The sequence below is a fragment of the Myxocyprinus asiaticus genome, chromosome 45, assembly GCF_019703515.2.
Source record: "Myxocyprinus asiaticus isolate MX2 ecotype Aquarium Trade chromosome 45, UBuf_Myxa_2, whole genome shotgun sequence".
Classification (NCBI taxonomy): Eukaryota; Metazoa; Chordata; class Actinopteri; order Cypriniformes; family Catostomidae; genus Myxocyprinus; species Myxocyprinus asiaticus.
The window spans coordinates 32,814,376-32,830,381 of record NC_059388.1 but is presented as its reverse complement, the minus strand read 5'-3'; the positions used below and the strand labels follow the sequence as shown (position 1 = coordinate 32,830,381).

Here is a 16,006-nt window from a genome sequence, read left to right as displayed (position 1 = left end):
GAACACTGAAGGCCACTATAAAATATAAAGTCCTACATCTCTCGTTCTGTGTTTGACAGACACTTTAGAATCACAGCAGGAGATTTGTGTAACTCACTGCAGTTTACAGCTCATTGTGTCTGTTTGTGTCTCAGCGCCCACGTCGTTCCTGCTCTTCAGTCAGAAGTCAGCGATCAATCGTATGGTTATTGACGAGCAGCAGAGTCCAGACATCATTCTGCCCATTCACAGTCTGAGAAACGTGCGCGCCATCGACTACGACCCTCTCGATCGACAGCTGTACTGGATCGACTCCAAACAGAACGTCATCCGCCGCGCGCAGGAGGACGGAAACCAGGTAACCAAAGGAGACTGCAGTAACTCATTTATTGTGTGTTTTATTGATTCATCTGATCGATGATGTTTTCTGGCGATCTCCTCAGAGTACAATTGTGGTATCGAGCGCGATGGGCGGGGCTAACCTTGGCCTGCAGCCGTACGACCTCAGCATCGACATCTACAGCCGCTTTATCTACTGGACGAGCGAAGTGACCAACGTCATCAACGTGACGCGCACGGACGGCTCTCGTGTTGGTGTGGTTCTCCGCGGGGAACATGACAAACCACGTGCGATCGTGGTGAACCCAGAGAGAGGGTAAGAATCATGAATATTACATCTGATTAAATCAAATCAATTGTCACTCTGCGTCCTCTGACCTTGGCCCCTGAGATGCATAATATATGAATAAATATACAGCCTATTATATATATTTATTCTTTTTACAAAGCTTAACAAACCTTAAATAGGTTTTTAATCACTTTATTGTATTTTATCTTGTTTTTCACCATGGAAGCTGGCATGAGGTTAAATCACAAACAAATAAACAAACACTGGAAGCCAAACTGAAGGGTTGTATCTTGAGTTGGTGTTGTGCTTTACTGTAGTTCATTCTGTTCTGGCTCAGAAACCCTGGAACCAGAAGACCACTTCCAGGAAAACTTGTCGCCGTTTGCCTGAAATGTATTTTTGATCCTTCAGTAGTTTTATTCAGATGCACTATAAATAAAGTTCTAGTGGCACACGTGCTACACCACAGATTATATAACATACATGAGAGGATTTCTTTATTGTTTACAGTGTGTTTCTCATCTGCAGGTACATGTACTTCACTAACCTGCAGGAACGTTCACCGAAGATCGAGCGTGCCGCTTTGGATGGGACGGAGCGTGAGGTTCTGTTCTTCAGCGGTCTCGGGAAACCCGTCGCTCTTACAGTTGATAATGAGCTGGGGAAACTCTTCTGGGTCGACATGGACCTGAGACGCATTGAGAGCAGCGACCTGTCCGGTGAGCTCATGGGGTTAAAGGTCACAGCACAGACTGAATGTTGTGTTGTAAACATCTTTGTGATTTGTGTATGGAGTAAGCAGCAAGACACATATAACTTGAGATGCATGATAACAGTCAAAACAGTTCATTTATTGCATGTTTATGTAGACAAATGTTTAAAAATAATCCTGTGAGGGGCCTGTGTATCTCAGCGAGTATTGACGCTGACTATCACCCCTGGAGTCGTGAGTTTGAATCCAGGGTGTGCTGAGTGACTCCAGCCAGGTCTCCTAAGCAACCAAATTGGCCCGGTTGCTAGGGAGGGTAGAGTCACATGGGGTAACCTCCTCGTGGTCGTGATTAGTGGTTCTCTCTCTCAATGGGGCGTGTGGTAAGTTGTGCGTGGATCACGGAGAGTAGCATGAGCCTCCACATGCTGTGAGTCTCCGCTCGAGTCACGTGATAAGATGCACGGATTGACGGTCTCAGAAGAGTAACCGCGCCACCACGAGTACCTACCAAGTAGTGTCAATTGGGCATTCCAAATTGGGAAGAAAAGGGGATAAAAAAATAGTCCTGTGTAAGTTCCATTTGGTGCAGATGAATAGTAGACTCATCTGTCTTATTCTCTCCTCTTCACCTTTCTGACTGAACGCCAGTGGGCGGGGCCAAGGGTGCGATAATGTAAAAGTAGGCGTTGATGTCTTACTGCAGAGGCAGTCATGTGCTGATGTATTCATCTGTGTGATGTCACAAAGTAGGGAAAATCCAAACGAGATGTTTTTTTACTGCTTGGTTTAAATAAATGCTCTTTTTATATTGAGGAAGAAGTTTCGAGTTATGAAACTTACAGTACGTTTTTAATAGAATAATGAATTCTTACATGTCAAATGATCAATAAAAATTGTGTTCCTCATGAGTTGATAAAAAATGTATATTTTGTAATATCTTATTACTGATCCTTTTTAAACTCAAGTCTGCATGTTTAATAGGGGGCGCCATGTTGCAATTTCTTTTTACGCTTAATATGTTTAAGTCTCCGTATACACAAGTCAGGTATATGAGGTATCGTTTGAAAGCTTAGAATCTGAACTTTTCAGAGATAATCATCACTTCTGCATTTATGTTACTTAAAATAACAAAATAAGGCCTCAAATCATTTGCGTCGCACATTAGCGCCCCCTAGAGGTAATGGGGTAGAAATATTAATATGAATATAAAAGTCTTTAAAATCAAGTCATATATCAAATGAAAGCTCTCATTCTCAGGAATGTGACTGTATAGTTTATTTGGTTGCACTAATACCACAGTTCAAAAGATTTTCAAAAGAATCACAAAGTGAAATATGAAATTTGTAAGACATCAAATACAAACGTCTCTCTTATGTGCCGATAACTGCTGCTGTTAGCCCCAAATAGCTAAACTTTACATTTGCTTTTATCATAGGGAGTTTTAAAAAAAATGAGCCATTGTTTACTTGTCTGTGAGCTTGTTTGTGTGAATAATCCAATGTTATATCTTAGATGTCCAGAACAAAATATGCCATCCAGCTGGCAAAGCATGCTAAACAGATCATCGGAAATATTGATGATAGACTCTTATACAACATCACAAAGGGGAGGATCTCAGCTTTCTAATGACACTTAGATATATCGTGGAGACAATATAAAGTGTCAAGAGATTTTGCTATCGTGTATATCGGATTTTTAAATATCCATGTGCGCAGCGTGGGCTTATCTATCAGTGGGCAGGGCTTCACGTGAGACTGAGATAACTGAAGCAGATTCAATGACATTCATCGTGCGTTTGACGCTTTAAAAGCTCTAAATATTCTTCTCATCTGACACGTGAATGTTCAGTGTGACTGTGGCGTGCTATGTCTCTGGAGCGCTGAAGTGGCTTTCCGATATTTGTGCTCCAGAGACAGGAGAGCTCAGATCGGGATCACTCGTGCTACTCAATCATTTTTGACCCAGGATATCCCCAAATAGAGAAAGAAATCTCCACAGAACGGGACGACTCCCAAACAGGTCAAGAAAATGAAGAGCTTGTTATTATATCAGGTGCGACATCTGTGGTTTCGCACGACGATAATCACTCGTAATACAAGCGATCAGTTTCACCACCTCAAAATGAAGCACGCAAAAGAATATTATGAAACTCCACATTAATTCTGTCATTTATTTAGCAAGAAATGGTATTTATTTGATATTTAATTTCTTCAAGATGTGTTTATTTTCATTGGATATACCACACAGTCGCTCCTCCTGGACACACTGATGTTGGGTTGCAGGTTTGGTTCTGTGCTAGATCGCCATTTGATGTCCAGTCCGTGTGAAATCAGAGTCCTGAAGCAAAACTTGTAGAGAACGACTATCATTTTTTGCCACATTTTGCTTAAGTACAGACATGGAAAAGATTTCAGGTCATTTTACACTGGATGGTTTTTTGCATAAACTGCCTCATCATATATTTTATTTATTTTTTTTGTGGTCACACACAAAACTCAATCTATATCATTTCCTTCCCTTTTATTTCACTGTTTTGTTTCTCAAAATCTCCTCATCCAATGAATGCATTCCTTGACCCCGCCCTCAGTTCCTGACCACTCCCCTCTCTCCACCCCTACCCTGCAGGAGCCAATCGGATCGTCATTGAGGATTCAAACATCCTACAGCCGGTGGGACTGACGGTGTTTGGGAATCACCTGTACTGGATCGATCGACAGCAGCAGATGATCGAACGGATCGATAAGGTCACACGAGAGGGACGCACGAAGATTCAGGCACGAATCGCCTCATTGAGCGACATCCACGCCGTACATGAGGTCGACATGCAGGAGTACAGTGAGTGCCGCCCAGTGATGATGAAATCACTTTCAAACTACTAACATGCTACACTACGAGTTATTAACAAACAAAAAGTAACTAATGACATTGTAGCTGTTTTAGGGTGACCATTTTTAACGTTTATTTTTCTGGCACAAAAACAATGAGTGTTTTCTGAATGAATGATCATAATTAAGCTGATTAATCTATTCTAAATAAAAACTAGAATGCACTAATTTATATAACGTGAAAACATGGTAATGAACAGCAGCATTTCTAAATATTTGCTATATATTTTTGATTATTGTGCGAGTTTGCTCGGCTGTAAAGATGTGTACTGTAAAATCTACACTTATGAAAACATCCGAGCGACAGACACATTACTGGAGAAGCTGCTTTTAGTTTTGGCCCCGCCCAGTTCTCTTGAAGCGAGCTGATTGGCTGTCTCTGAACAGAGAGCGTTTATAAGAGTAAATGGAGCCAACATGAGTTTATGTTGATGTGGTTTTGTGAATGTTTGATTTGACGCTCTGTGAACTGTGAGGAAGAGTTTGATTATTTATTCAGCTGCTGTGACTCGCTGCGGTACATCACTCACTATAAACAGCTGTAAAGTGTGATTTACTGGAGGAAACGCATCTGCTGGAGATGGACGAGTTTGAAATGAGTTTGTGTGTGTGTCCTGCAGATAAACACCCATGCACGTCTGAGAACGGCGGCTGCTCGCACATCTGTATCGTGAAAGGAGACGGAACGACGCGCTGCTCGTGTCCCGTTCACCTGGTGTTACTGCAGGACGAACTCTCCTGTGGAGGTACATCAGCACATCTGTTTATTGTGTTCTTACTGTATTCTGAGCTTCTCTATCAATATTCCACTTTACTCAATACTCACAGATGCCATTCACTGTGATGTGTTGAAATAAGTGTAATATATGTGTAGTAAGGATTGGACAATATATAGAATTTTGATATATCGCAAACCAAAAAAAATGATGAACCATATCGTGACAAAACGCGATATTTTTCAAAATTTGCAACATTGTTTCCTGTCCATGTGATCATAAATGAAATGACCCGTCAAACATCATAATCTCTCTATCGCTTGATTTGACCTCTACTGCGCTTTCTTCTACACCGTTTACACGGTTCACACAAGGTCCTTAAAGTGCTTGAATTTAGTTTTATATTTTTCTCCCAATTTGGAATGCCCAATTCCCAATGCGCTCTAGGTCTTCGTGGTGGCGTAGTGACTCAATCCGGGTGGCGGAGGATGAATCTCAGTTGCCTCCGCGTCTGAGACCATCAATCCGCACATCTTATCACGTGGCTTGTTGAGCACGTTACCACGGAGACGTAGCATGTGTGGAGACTTCACGCTATTCTCCACGGCATTCATGCACAACTCACCACACGCCCCACTGAGAGTGAGAACCACATTATAGCGACCACGAGGAGGTTACCCCATGTGACTTTACCCTCCCTAGCAACCGGGCCAATTTGGTTGCTTAGGAGACCTGGGAATTTAGTTTTTAGAAATGTAAGAACGCGGCCTAGGTAGCTCAGTGAGTACTAACGCTGTCTATCACCCCTGGAGTCGTGAGTTCGAATCCAGGATGTGCTGAGTGACTCCAGCCAGGTCTCCTAAGCAACCAAATTGGCCCGGTTGCTAGGGAGGGTAGATTCACATGGGGTAACCTCCTCGTGGTCGTGATTAGTGGTTCTCGCTCTCAATGGGGCGTGTGGTAAGTTGTGTGTGGATCGTGGAGAGTAGCATGAGCCTCCACATGCTGTGAGTCTCCGCGGTGTCATGCACAATGAGTCACGTGATAAGATGCACGGATTGACGGTCTCGGAAGCGGAGGCAACTGAGACTTGTCCTCCACCACCCGGATTGAGGTGAGTAACCGTGCCACCACGAGGACCTACTAAGCAGTGGGAATTGGGCATTCCAAATTGGGGAGAAAAGGGATTAAAAAAAAAAAAAAAGATGAACTGGAATACCTGGAAAATCTCCTTGTTTTGATGAAAAGTGCTTGAGATTGAAACAGATCCTCCGTGTAATGTGTGTCCATCAAACTTTTATTGAATAATGTTTCTTAATATCCTTTCTGTTCTGTACAGTCAGATAAAAAATACAAATATTCATTTTAATCTCACGCAGCATTGGTGCGCTAAAGAAACCGAGAGATTCTCGTTAACGTTCGCTGAAGCGGAACACTGTGAGCCGCTCGTTAAACTCTTAAAGTGACAGTAACCTTTTTAACATTTCTTATACAAATGAATGTAAACGTTATTACTTGTAAATTGTACACATTATTTCAAACAGTGATAGCTCATATCATTATTTATATATAATTTCATGATATAATATTAATATAATGTAGAATCTTTTTTTACTTTTAAAAAGTTAAAATGCGATTTATAATAATGATGAAAAATCACTATTATAGAGAAACTCTTATTATTTAAACTTTGAGCATTTATATTGTGTATTAAAGAACTTTATTTTGATTAGAAATTATATTGTGCATTTTGCTCAAAAATATTTTTTTGTTAATATATCGAATCGTGAACCTCATATCGTATATCGAACCAAATTGTGAGATAACCACATCGTTTCATCCCTAATATGTAAGAAAGTGATAAACCAGGGCATAAAATGTACTTATTTGTCATCTACCAGTGGTGAATAAATGGAGAAATATTAACTGTCCTTACATATTTCTGACAATGAAAATTATTTTAATTAATATTTTTTGTCTCTGGCAAATGCATTATGCAGGTGATTGTGTGTCTCAGTGAATCTGCACCTGTCACAGAAACATCAAGACACATTGTGCATTTTGTTCTTAGTTTTGGTGGTTTATTGTGAGGATAATTCCTCAACTTCAGTGTCCTAGATAAACTTCTGATGGTACATCTTCTACTGAGAGGGACAAAAGATGGTTTCTTTAGTTTTGTCTTCATTAGTGAGTGTCAGACTATTGTTCTTAAGATTCAGTGTAAATCATTTATGTTCAAGTTCCTAATAAAGTTGCTTTGACTCAGTTTTAGCCAGTTTGGCAATTTTTTTTTATATACAATTATTCATGAACCTTTGACCTCTGTCTGACCCTTGACCCCTGTGTTGTTCCTCAGAGCCGCCCACTTGTTCTCCTGAGCAGTTCTCGTGCTCGTCCGGTGAGGTGGATTGTATCCCGCAGGCGTGGCGCTGCGACGGCTTCGCCGAGTGTGACGACAGCAGCGATGAGCGCGACTGTCCCGTGTGTTCGGATGAAGAGTTCCAGTGCGACAGTAAACAATGTGTTGATATTTCACTGCGCTGTAATGGAGAGATCAACTGTCAGGACCGATCCGATGAGAACAAGTGTGAAGGTACACCGTTCTTCAGTGTTTCCTGTCACACCGCTGCTATTCTGATCTCAGGAACACTTCTAATATGAGTTATTTCTATACACAATGTACAAACTACTTAATTGATATGACATATGTTTTACTCAAAACACACCGACACACACTCTCTCTCTCTCTCTCTCTGTGGTGTAGTTCACTGTCCCAGGGATCAGTTCACCTGTGCGAACGGTCAGTGCATCGGACCACACAAGAAATGTGATCATAACATGGACTGCACAGATAACTCTGATGAGGTCGGATGCTGTAAGTGTCAATATAATTCTGAAGTTCTTAACACATGTTCATACTGTGAATGATTCATCAGTGCATGTTTTCATCAAAATGAAGCTCCGCCTCTGAGCAGCTTCAACCAATCATCTGTTAAGTTATTCAAAAACACATTCAAAATGCAACTCGCACAAAACAATGACTATGATGAACATGTTTTCAATTTCTGAGTTAGTCATTTTGATGTTATTTCTGTTGGATGCACGAGAAATTCATCGAGTAATCAAGCTTTAAATATTTGTCTGGTTAAAACACTACTGGAATATATTCATTTGATTATCCACCGTGAGCAACAATGAAATGAAATCTTGCCATTATAGCGGGTCCTTAAAAAGTCTTTAAATGTCTTGAATTCTGTTTTCTAAATTTGAAGGTCATAAAAAGTCTTAAATGGCATAAAAAAAAAAGTCTTATTTTCAATTTAAATAGGTCTTAAATTTAGGGATGTAAAGACTGGAATTGCATGAATAACGTGATTAATTTTTATGTTATTTATTTTTTATTTATTTTTTCTCCCCAATTTGGAACGCCCAATTCCCAATGCACTCTAAGTCCTCGTGGTGGCGTAGTGACTCGCCTCAATCCGGGTGGCGGAGGACGAATCTCAGTTGCCTCCGCGTCCGAGACCGTCAATCTGCGCATTTTATCACATGACTTGTTGAGCGCGTTTCCGTGGAGACGTAGCGCATGTGGAGGCTTCACGCTATTCTCCACGCACAACTCGCCACACACCCCATTGAGAGCGAGAACCACATTATAGCGACCATGAGGAGGTTACCCCATGTGACTCTACCCTCCCTAGCAACCGGGCCAATTTGGTTGCTTAGGAGACCTGGCTGGAGTCACTCAGCACGCCCTGGATTCAAACTCACGACTCCGGGGGTGATAGTCAGCGTCAATACTCACTGAGATACCCAGGCCCCCCTTAACGTGATTATTAAACTTGATCAATTTAATTTAATAAACGTATCGGCTGACTCCATGGCAGACTACAATGTCAAGGTTCAATGTTTTCACCGGCTTCGCCATCAATGAATAGCGGACATTAATGACAAGCGATCGCTGATGATCTGCTGGTGATGAATTATGACAGTGTTTACTTTTAAGTGTTTATATTGTTATACCGTGTAGATGAACGTAAGATATTTGATTTATTTTAGCTGTTTGAATGAGGAAGCAGCTGGAAGCACAGACATTTCAAAATAAGAGTCCCCAGTTTATTTCAGGCTTGTTTATTGTTAAAAGTTCTGTGTAATGCAACAAATCTTTTTCTTTCTTTTTTTTGTTCTCATTTCTGGTTATTGTTGGTATTTTGGTTGCACAGTAATCTGCTTCTGGGATTTAATTTAATTCGGAGTCTTGTGACTGGAAGAAATGACTAAAAACACATTAAATATATCGATTGAATCAGGGTTGCGATGCGTGGTGTGAGCGTTTGGTGATTGTCTGTGTTCCGCGACTGCTTTCAGGTCCATGAATAATGTGTAACGTGCGAGTAAAGGGCAGCTGGTGGAGTTGGTGCCCTACAGAGACTGTGTAATATGCGTATAGTGAGCTGCGGTACTGATGGACATACAGTCTTACAGTCTTTATTTGTTCAGGTCTTAAATGTCTTAAACTCTTAAATTTGATTTAAAAACTGCAGCAACCCTGTTAAAGTAAAAAATGTTCAGTTCAGAGACGGGGGAAAATCCCATTAAAAACTGAAATTCTTGAAAAAAGGCACGAATAGCGCAGAATAATCTTTTATTGTTATTTATTTACAAACAATAATCATTTTTAAAGAACATTTTGTTCAGGTCATGTGGTGTAACCCTGAGAAAACATCTTGATATTCCCGACGTAAAGCTGAAGTGTGTAATTTCTGCACCACTTAATGGAATTGCAAAAATGAACATTGTTTTCAAAACAGCTTTCTGAGTACGCCCCTCATCTGCAGTTGCTCAGTCCCGCCCCCAACTCACACCATTGGTTAAGTAATGCTGTTGGGGCGGGTCTAAACGTGTCACTCGAAACATATAGCACCACAGAGACACAGTGTTTACAGTTTTCTAGAAAATTAAGCTATGAATAGCCTACTTATATTTGTCTCTGTATATTAAACTGAGAAGTATTTTAACATTGAAAAAGGAACATCAGCTTTAAAAATATTTTTTACCTTAAAATGTGTTTTAAAAGTTTTATGAAATGAATGATTAAGTTGTTCACTCATGTATCAAGGTGCAAGGAAAGTATTTTAATACCTTTAACTTATGGTTACACAAAGTGACATTTTTTCAAGTCATTAAATCAGTTTTTAATCAATACTATAGTTGTTTTTCGAAAATGTATGAAACCAACATGGACACGTGTGTTTTAAATTGTATTTTTAAATGTTTTCTCATTTTTATCACCTTTAATGTGTTGATTTGTTTGTGTTGTCAGATGCGACAGAAGAGCCGTCCTTTCCTCCGACGAACACCATTGGCTCAATTGTGGGCGTGGTCATGGTGCTGTTCGTGGTGGGCGCGGTTTATTTCGTGTGTCAGCGCGTTCTGTGTCCTCAGATGAAGGACGACGGTGAGACGATGACGAATGATTTTGTGGTTCACGGACCGTCATCGGTGCCGCTGGGATACGTCCCTCACCCGAGCTCTCTCACGGGGTCACTGCCAGGTCACATTAAAACACATTATATAAAGTTTATAATATAGAGATGTAATTGAACTCGGAACAAGAAGCTTTGTGCAGCCGTTCACGTGTCTCTTTTGTTTCTCAGGCATGTCTCGTGGGAAGTCTGTGATTGGCTCTTTGAGCATCATGGGCGGCAGCAGTGGGCCACCTTACGACCGCGCTCATGTGACTGGCGCTTCATCCAGCAGCTCGTCGAGTACGAAGGGCGCACACTTCCCTCCTGTGAGTCCAAAAACGTCTCACTCTTATGGCATGAATATTGATTCATGAGCAACTGTGTGTACAGTCATTCATTTCTCTTCAGTGTTCAGTATTGTGCCATTTTGCTAACCACAAAGGCCTCTCTCCAAAACCTGAACATTAGGGATGCACTGATGTATCGGCCGCCGATATTTATCGGCCAATTATTGACCAAATTAAAACCATCTGCAAATTGTTTTTAAGCATGAAAATGCCAATATAAAAAAAACAATGTTTTATTTATCATTTATTATCATCACACTTTGTAAACACTCTGAATTCAAACGCACAATCGAGAAATAATAATGAAGTAGAAGGATTGGCACTCCTCAGAACATGTATTATTTAATTTATAATCATTCTCGTTTTCACATTAATGAGGAAAAACCGTTGATAAAGACGTGACAGTTGTGAAAGTGAGGTACATTATGAAGTAAAACCATCCAAAACGCTTTGAAACAGCAAACTTTGACTTCTTAGACATTGGTATGGTATTCAATAAGGCCACACGATTGATTGAGTTAAGATCGAAATCACAATATGATCTTGCGCGATACTAAAGCGTTTGAAAGTAGTCTGAATTCAGCAATTCAGTCAGCATTGTGTAAGCAAGCGGCGCCCTCTAGCGGTGTGTATGGCATCTTCCATTATCCATTATACCACTATAGAACTTGACATTTCCGTGAAATTGCCCAACATATGCATTATATGAATTTGTGATGTTCTACTATATACATTACAAACATGTCAAATGTGAGTTCTGTTGTTTAGAACTGCAAAAACAGGTCAAATTTTTTTTTAGAAGTATATAACCTTTTTTTCACATCAATCATCATGCTCTGATATTTAGTTATTTTTCAAGTTTTTTTATTTTATTATTATTTTAATTTTTTTATCTTTTAACCTTCTATTTGTCTTTCATTGTGGCTCTCTTTAAAATTTTGTGAACACACATGCACACACACTGTGTGTTGAGCTCCCTTTTGTGCATCATCTTTCCATGTACACTCTTTGAGGAATATTTCAAGATCTACTTATGTTGTGTTTGGACTCATTTGAATCAGGATAGTCTGCTGTAAGTTACAATATGTCATTGTCTATGTTATATATATGTTTCAGGAAGTAATAAGAAAAATTTGACAAAAAGACACTCCTGTTTATTATATTTATGTGTGTCAGTGGGAATTTCATACACTAAAACTCACTGCAATTTGATCTCTGAGTGAAAAAAAATTCCCAGTTGAATTTTACAATTTGAGACCTTTCTAACGATATATAACACATGACGGTCTCATCTTTTTATGGTTTTACCAACTCTGAATATATTTGTTGTGATAAATTTGCAAATGATGAGAACCGAACAGTTCTTATTTGGCTGCCAATTAAAGCTACATCCACACTAATATGTTTTATTTGAAAACTAGGTGTGGGTAAAAATATTAATTTTCTGATTCATCACTATCTTCATTTCAACAATATCGACATTGATTCTTAAATCCCAAGATCAGTCTTTTACTCTATGCTCAACCCTCCACTACAACGAGAGAAAATCGTTTGAATTAGCAACCAAATTTAATAAATAAATATTATAAATGTACCTGTTTGTCAACTGGCTGGTAAAATGTTTAGATTTGGCTCAGCAGTGATTGTGTAGTATAGTGGTGGAGTATTCAGCAGTGATTGTGTAGTATAGAGGTGGAGTATTCAGCAGTGATTGTGTAGTATAGTGGTGGAGTATTCAGCAGTGATTGTGCAGTATAGTGGTGGAGTATTCAGCAGTGATTGTGTAGTATAGTGGTGGAGTATTCAGCAGTGATTGTGCAGTATAGTGGTGGAGTATTCAGCAGTGATTGTGTAGTATAGAGGTGGAGTATTCAGCAGTGATTGTGTAGTATAGAGGTGGAGTATTCAGCAGTGATTGTGCAGTATAGTGGTGGAGTATTCAGCAGTGATTGTGTAGTATAGAGGTGGAGTATTAAGCAGTGATTGTGTAGTATAGAGGTGGAGTATTCAGCAGTGATTGTGTAGTATAGTGGTGGAGTATTCAGTATAGTGGTGGAGTATTCAGCAGTGATTGTGCAGTATAGTGGTGGAGTATTCAGCAGTGATTGTGTAGTCTAGAGGTGGAGTATTCAGCAGTGATTGTGTAGTATAGTGGTGGAGTATTCAGCAGTGATTGTGTAGTATAGTGGTGGAGTATTCAGCAGTGATTGTGTAGTATAGAGGTGGAGTATTCAGCAGTGATTGTGTAGTCTAGAGGTGGAGTATTCAGCAGTGATTGTGTAGTATAGCGGTGGAGTATTCAGCTGTGATTGTGTAGTATAGCGGTGGAGTATTCAGCTGTGATTGTGTAGTATAGAGGTGGAGTATTCAGCAGTGATTGTGTAGTATAGAGGTGGAGTATTCAGCAGTGATTGTGCAGTATAGTGGTGGAGTATTCAGCAGTGATTGTGTAGTATAGAGGTGGAGTATTCAGCAGTGATTGTGTAGTATAGTGGTGGAGTATTCAGCAGTGATTGTGTAGTATAGAGGTGGAGTATTCAGCTGTGATTGTGCAGTATAGTGGTGGAGTATTCAGCTGTGATTGTGCAGTATAGTGGTGGAGTATTCAGCAGTGATTGTGTAGTATAGAGGTGGAGTATTCAGCAGTGATTGTGTAGTATAGAGGTGGAGTATTCAGCAGTGATTGTGTAGTATAGAGGTGGAGTATTCAGCAGTGATTGTGCAGTATAGTGGTGGAGTATTCAGCAGTGATTGTGTAGTATAGAGGTGGAGTATTCAGCAGTGATTGTGTAGTATAGAGGTGGAGTATTCAGCAGTGATTGTGTAGTATAGAGGTGGAGTATTCAGCAGTGATTGTGTAGTATAGAGGTGGAGTATTCAGCAGTGATTGTGTAGTATAGCGGTGGAGTATTCAGCAGTGATTGTGTAGTATAGAGGTGGAGTATTCAGCAGTGATTGTGTAGTATAGAGGTGGAGTATTCAGCAGTGATTGTGTAGTATAGAGGTGGAGTATTCAGCAGTGATTGTGCAGTATAGTGGTGGAGTATTCAGCAGTGATTGTGTAGTATAGAGGTGGAGTATTCAGCAGTGATTGTGTAGTATAGTGGTGGAGTATTCAGCAGTGATTGTGTAGTATAGAGGTGGAGTATTCAGCTGTGATTGTGCAGTATAGTGGTGGAGTATTCAGCTGTGATTGTGCAGTATAGTGGTGGAGTATTCAGCAGTGATTGTGTAGTATAGCGGTGGAGTATTCAGCAGTGATTGTGTAGTATAGAGGTGGAGTATTCAGCAGTGATTGTGTAGTATAGAGGTGGAGTATTCAGCAGTGATTGTGTAGTATAGAGGTGGAGTATTCAGCAGTGATTGTGCAGTATAGTGGTGGAGTATTCAGCAGTGATTGTGTAGTATAGAGGTGGAGTATTCAGCAGTGATTGTGTAGTATAGTGGTGGAGTATTCAGCAGTGATTGTGTAGTATAGTGGTGGAGTATTCAGCAGTGATTGTGTAGTATAGAGGTGGAGTATTCAGCAGTGATTGTGGAGTATTCAGCTGTGATTGTGCAGTATAGTGGTGGAGTATTCAGCAGTGATTGTGGAGTATTCAGCTGTGATTGTGCAGTATAGAGGTGGAGTATTCAGCAGTGATTGTGCAGTATAGAGGTGGAGTATTCAGCAGTGATTGTGTAGTATAGAGGTGGAGTATTCAGCAGTGATTGTGTAGTATAGTGGTGGAGTATTCAGCAGTGATTGTGCAGTATAGTGGTGGAGTATTCAGCAGTGATTGTGCAGTATAGAGGTGGAGTATTCAGCAGTGATTGTGCAGTATAGAGGTGGAGTATTCAGCAGTGATTGTGCAGTATAGTGGTGGAGTATTCAGCAGTGATTGTGTAGTATAGTGGTGGAGTATTCAGCTGTGATTGTGCAGTATAGTGGTGGAGTATTCAGCAGTGATTGTGTAGTATAGAGGTGGAGTATTCAGCAGTGATTGTGCAGTATAGAGGTGGAGTATTCAGCAGTGATTGTGCAGTATAGTGGTGGAGTATTCAGCAGTGATTGTGTAGTATAGTGGTGGAGTATTCAGCAGTGATTGTGTAGTATAGTGGTGGAGTATTCAGCTGTGATTGTGCAGTATAGTGGTGGAGTATTCAGCAGTGATTGTGCAGTATAGTGGTGGAGTATTCAGCAGTGATTGTGTAGTATAGTGGTGGAGTATTCAGCTGTGATTGTGTAGTATAGAGGTGGAGTATTCAGCAGTGATTGTGCAGTATAGAGGTGGAGTATTCAGCAGTGATTGTGTAGTATAGAGGTGGAGTATTCAGCTTTGATTGTGTAGTATAGTGGTGGAGTATTCAGCAGTGATTGTGTAGTATAGAGGTGGAGTATTCAGCAGTGATTGTGTAGTATAGAGGTGGAGTATTCAGCAGTGATTGTGTAGTATAGAGGTGGAGTATTCAGCAGTGATTGTGTAGTATAGAGGTGGAGTATTCAGCTTTGATTGTGTAGTATAGTGGTGGAGTATTCAGCAGTGATTGTGTAGTATAGTGGTGGAGTATTCAGCAGTGATTGTGTAGTATAGAGGTGGAGTATTCAGCTTTGATTGTGTAGTATAGTGGTGGAGTATTCAGCAGTGATTGTGCAGTATAGTGGTGGAGTATTCAGCAGTGATTGTGCAGTATAGTGGTGGAGTATTCAGCAGTGATTGTGTAGTATAGAGGTGGAGTATTCAGCAGTGATTGTGTAGTATAGAGGTGGAGTATTCAGCAGTGATTGTGTAGTATAGAGGTGGAGTATTCAGCTTTGATTGTGTAGTATAGTGGTGGAGTATTCAGCAGTGATTGTGTAGTATAGTGGTGGAGTATTCAGCAGTGATTGTGTAGTATAGAGGTGGAGTATTCAGCAGTGATTTTGTAGTATAGTGGTGGAGTATTCAGCATTAAAACTATAATAATAAAAAGTAAAACTTTTTTACACAAAAGTAAATATAAAAATAAAAAGCAAATGTTCACACATACCTACATATTAACCAAATGCTAATTAAAAAATTCAGAATCACCCGCCACTGTTTAATTTCAGTTTGGTAGAATGTTATAAATAACAATATTTCAAAAGGTCAACATTTGAAGATGGCATCAGCTCATGATGTCGTGTGATTGTTGTTTTCAGATTCTGAATCCTCCTCCGTCACCCGCCACTGTGAGGTCACAATACACCATGGAGTTTGGATACTCATCTAACAGTCCGTCAACACACCGCTCGTACAGGTAACACACAGA

At 40.2% G+C, this 16,006-nt stretch overlaps 1 protein-coding gene and 1 long non-coding RNA gene across 16 annotated transcripts in view; both read left to right on the top strand.

Moving 5' to 3' along the window:
* LOC127435229 (low-density lipoprotein receptor-related protein 6-like) overlaps positions 1–16,006 on the top strand; it is a 55,832-nt gene that overhangs the window by 36,628 nt on the left and 3,198 nt on the right. Inside the window, exons 13-22 of the mRNA XM_051688516.1 lie at positions 135–337; positions 423–634; positions 1,136–1,326; positions 3,945–4,154; positions 4,825–4,950; positions 7,277–7,513; positions 7,685–7,795; positions 10,244–10,474; positions 10,578–10,714; positions 15,897–15,994. Of these exons, the coding sequence (XP_051544476.1) occupies positions 135–337; positions 423–634; positions 1,136–1,326; positions 3,945–4,154; positions 4,825–4,950; positions 7,277–7,513; positions 7,685–7,795; positions 10,244–10,474; positions 10,578–10,714; positions 15,897–15,994 (1,756 nt within the window). The remainder of the gene's footprint in view (positions 1–134; positions 338–422; positions 635–1,135; positions 1,327–3,944; positions 4,155–4,824; positions 4,951–7,276; positions 7,514–7,684; positions 7,796–10,243; positions 10,475–10,577; positions 10,715–15,896; positions 15,995–16,006) is intronic.
* On the top strand, positions 12,381–15,591 carry LOC127435230 (uncharacterized). Of its 15 annotated transcripts, XR_007896148.1 has the most exons (8): positions 12,469–12,699; positions 12,856–12,957; positions 13,094–13,263; positions 13,366–13,875; positions 14,012–14,249; positions 14,394–14,495; positions 15,108–15,311; positions 15,448–15,591. It is a non-coding gene; the product is annotated as an uncharacterized LOC127435230 (long non-coding RNA). The 15 variants fall into 15 exon arrangements; XR_007896149.1 differs by lacking the exons at positions 12,469–12,699; positions 14,394–14,495 and adding an exon at positions 12,381–12,461; XR_007896150.1 differs by lacking the exons at positions 12,469–12,699; positions 14,394–14,495 and adding an exon at positions 12,383–12,427 and having other exon boundaries at positions 12,856–12,923; positions 13,196–13,263.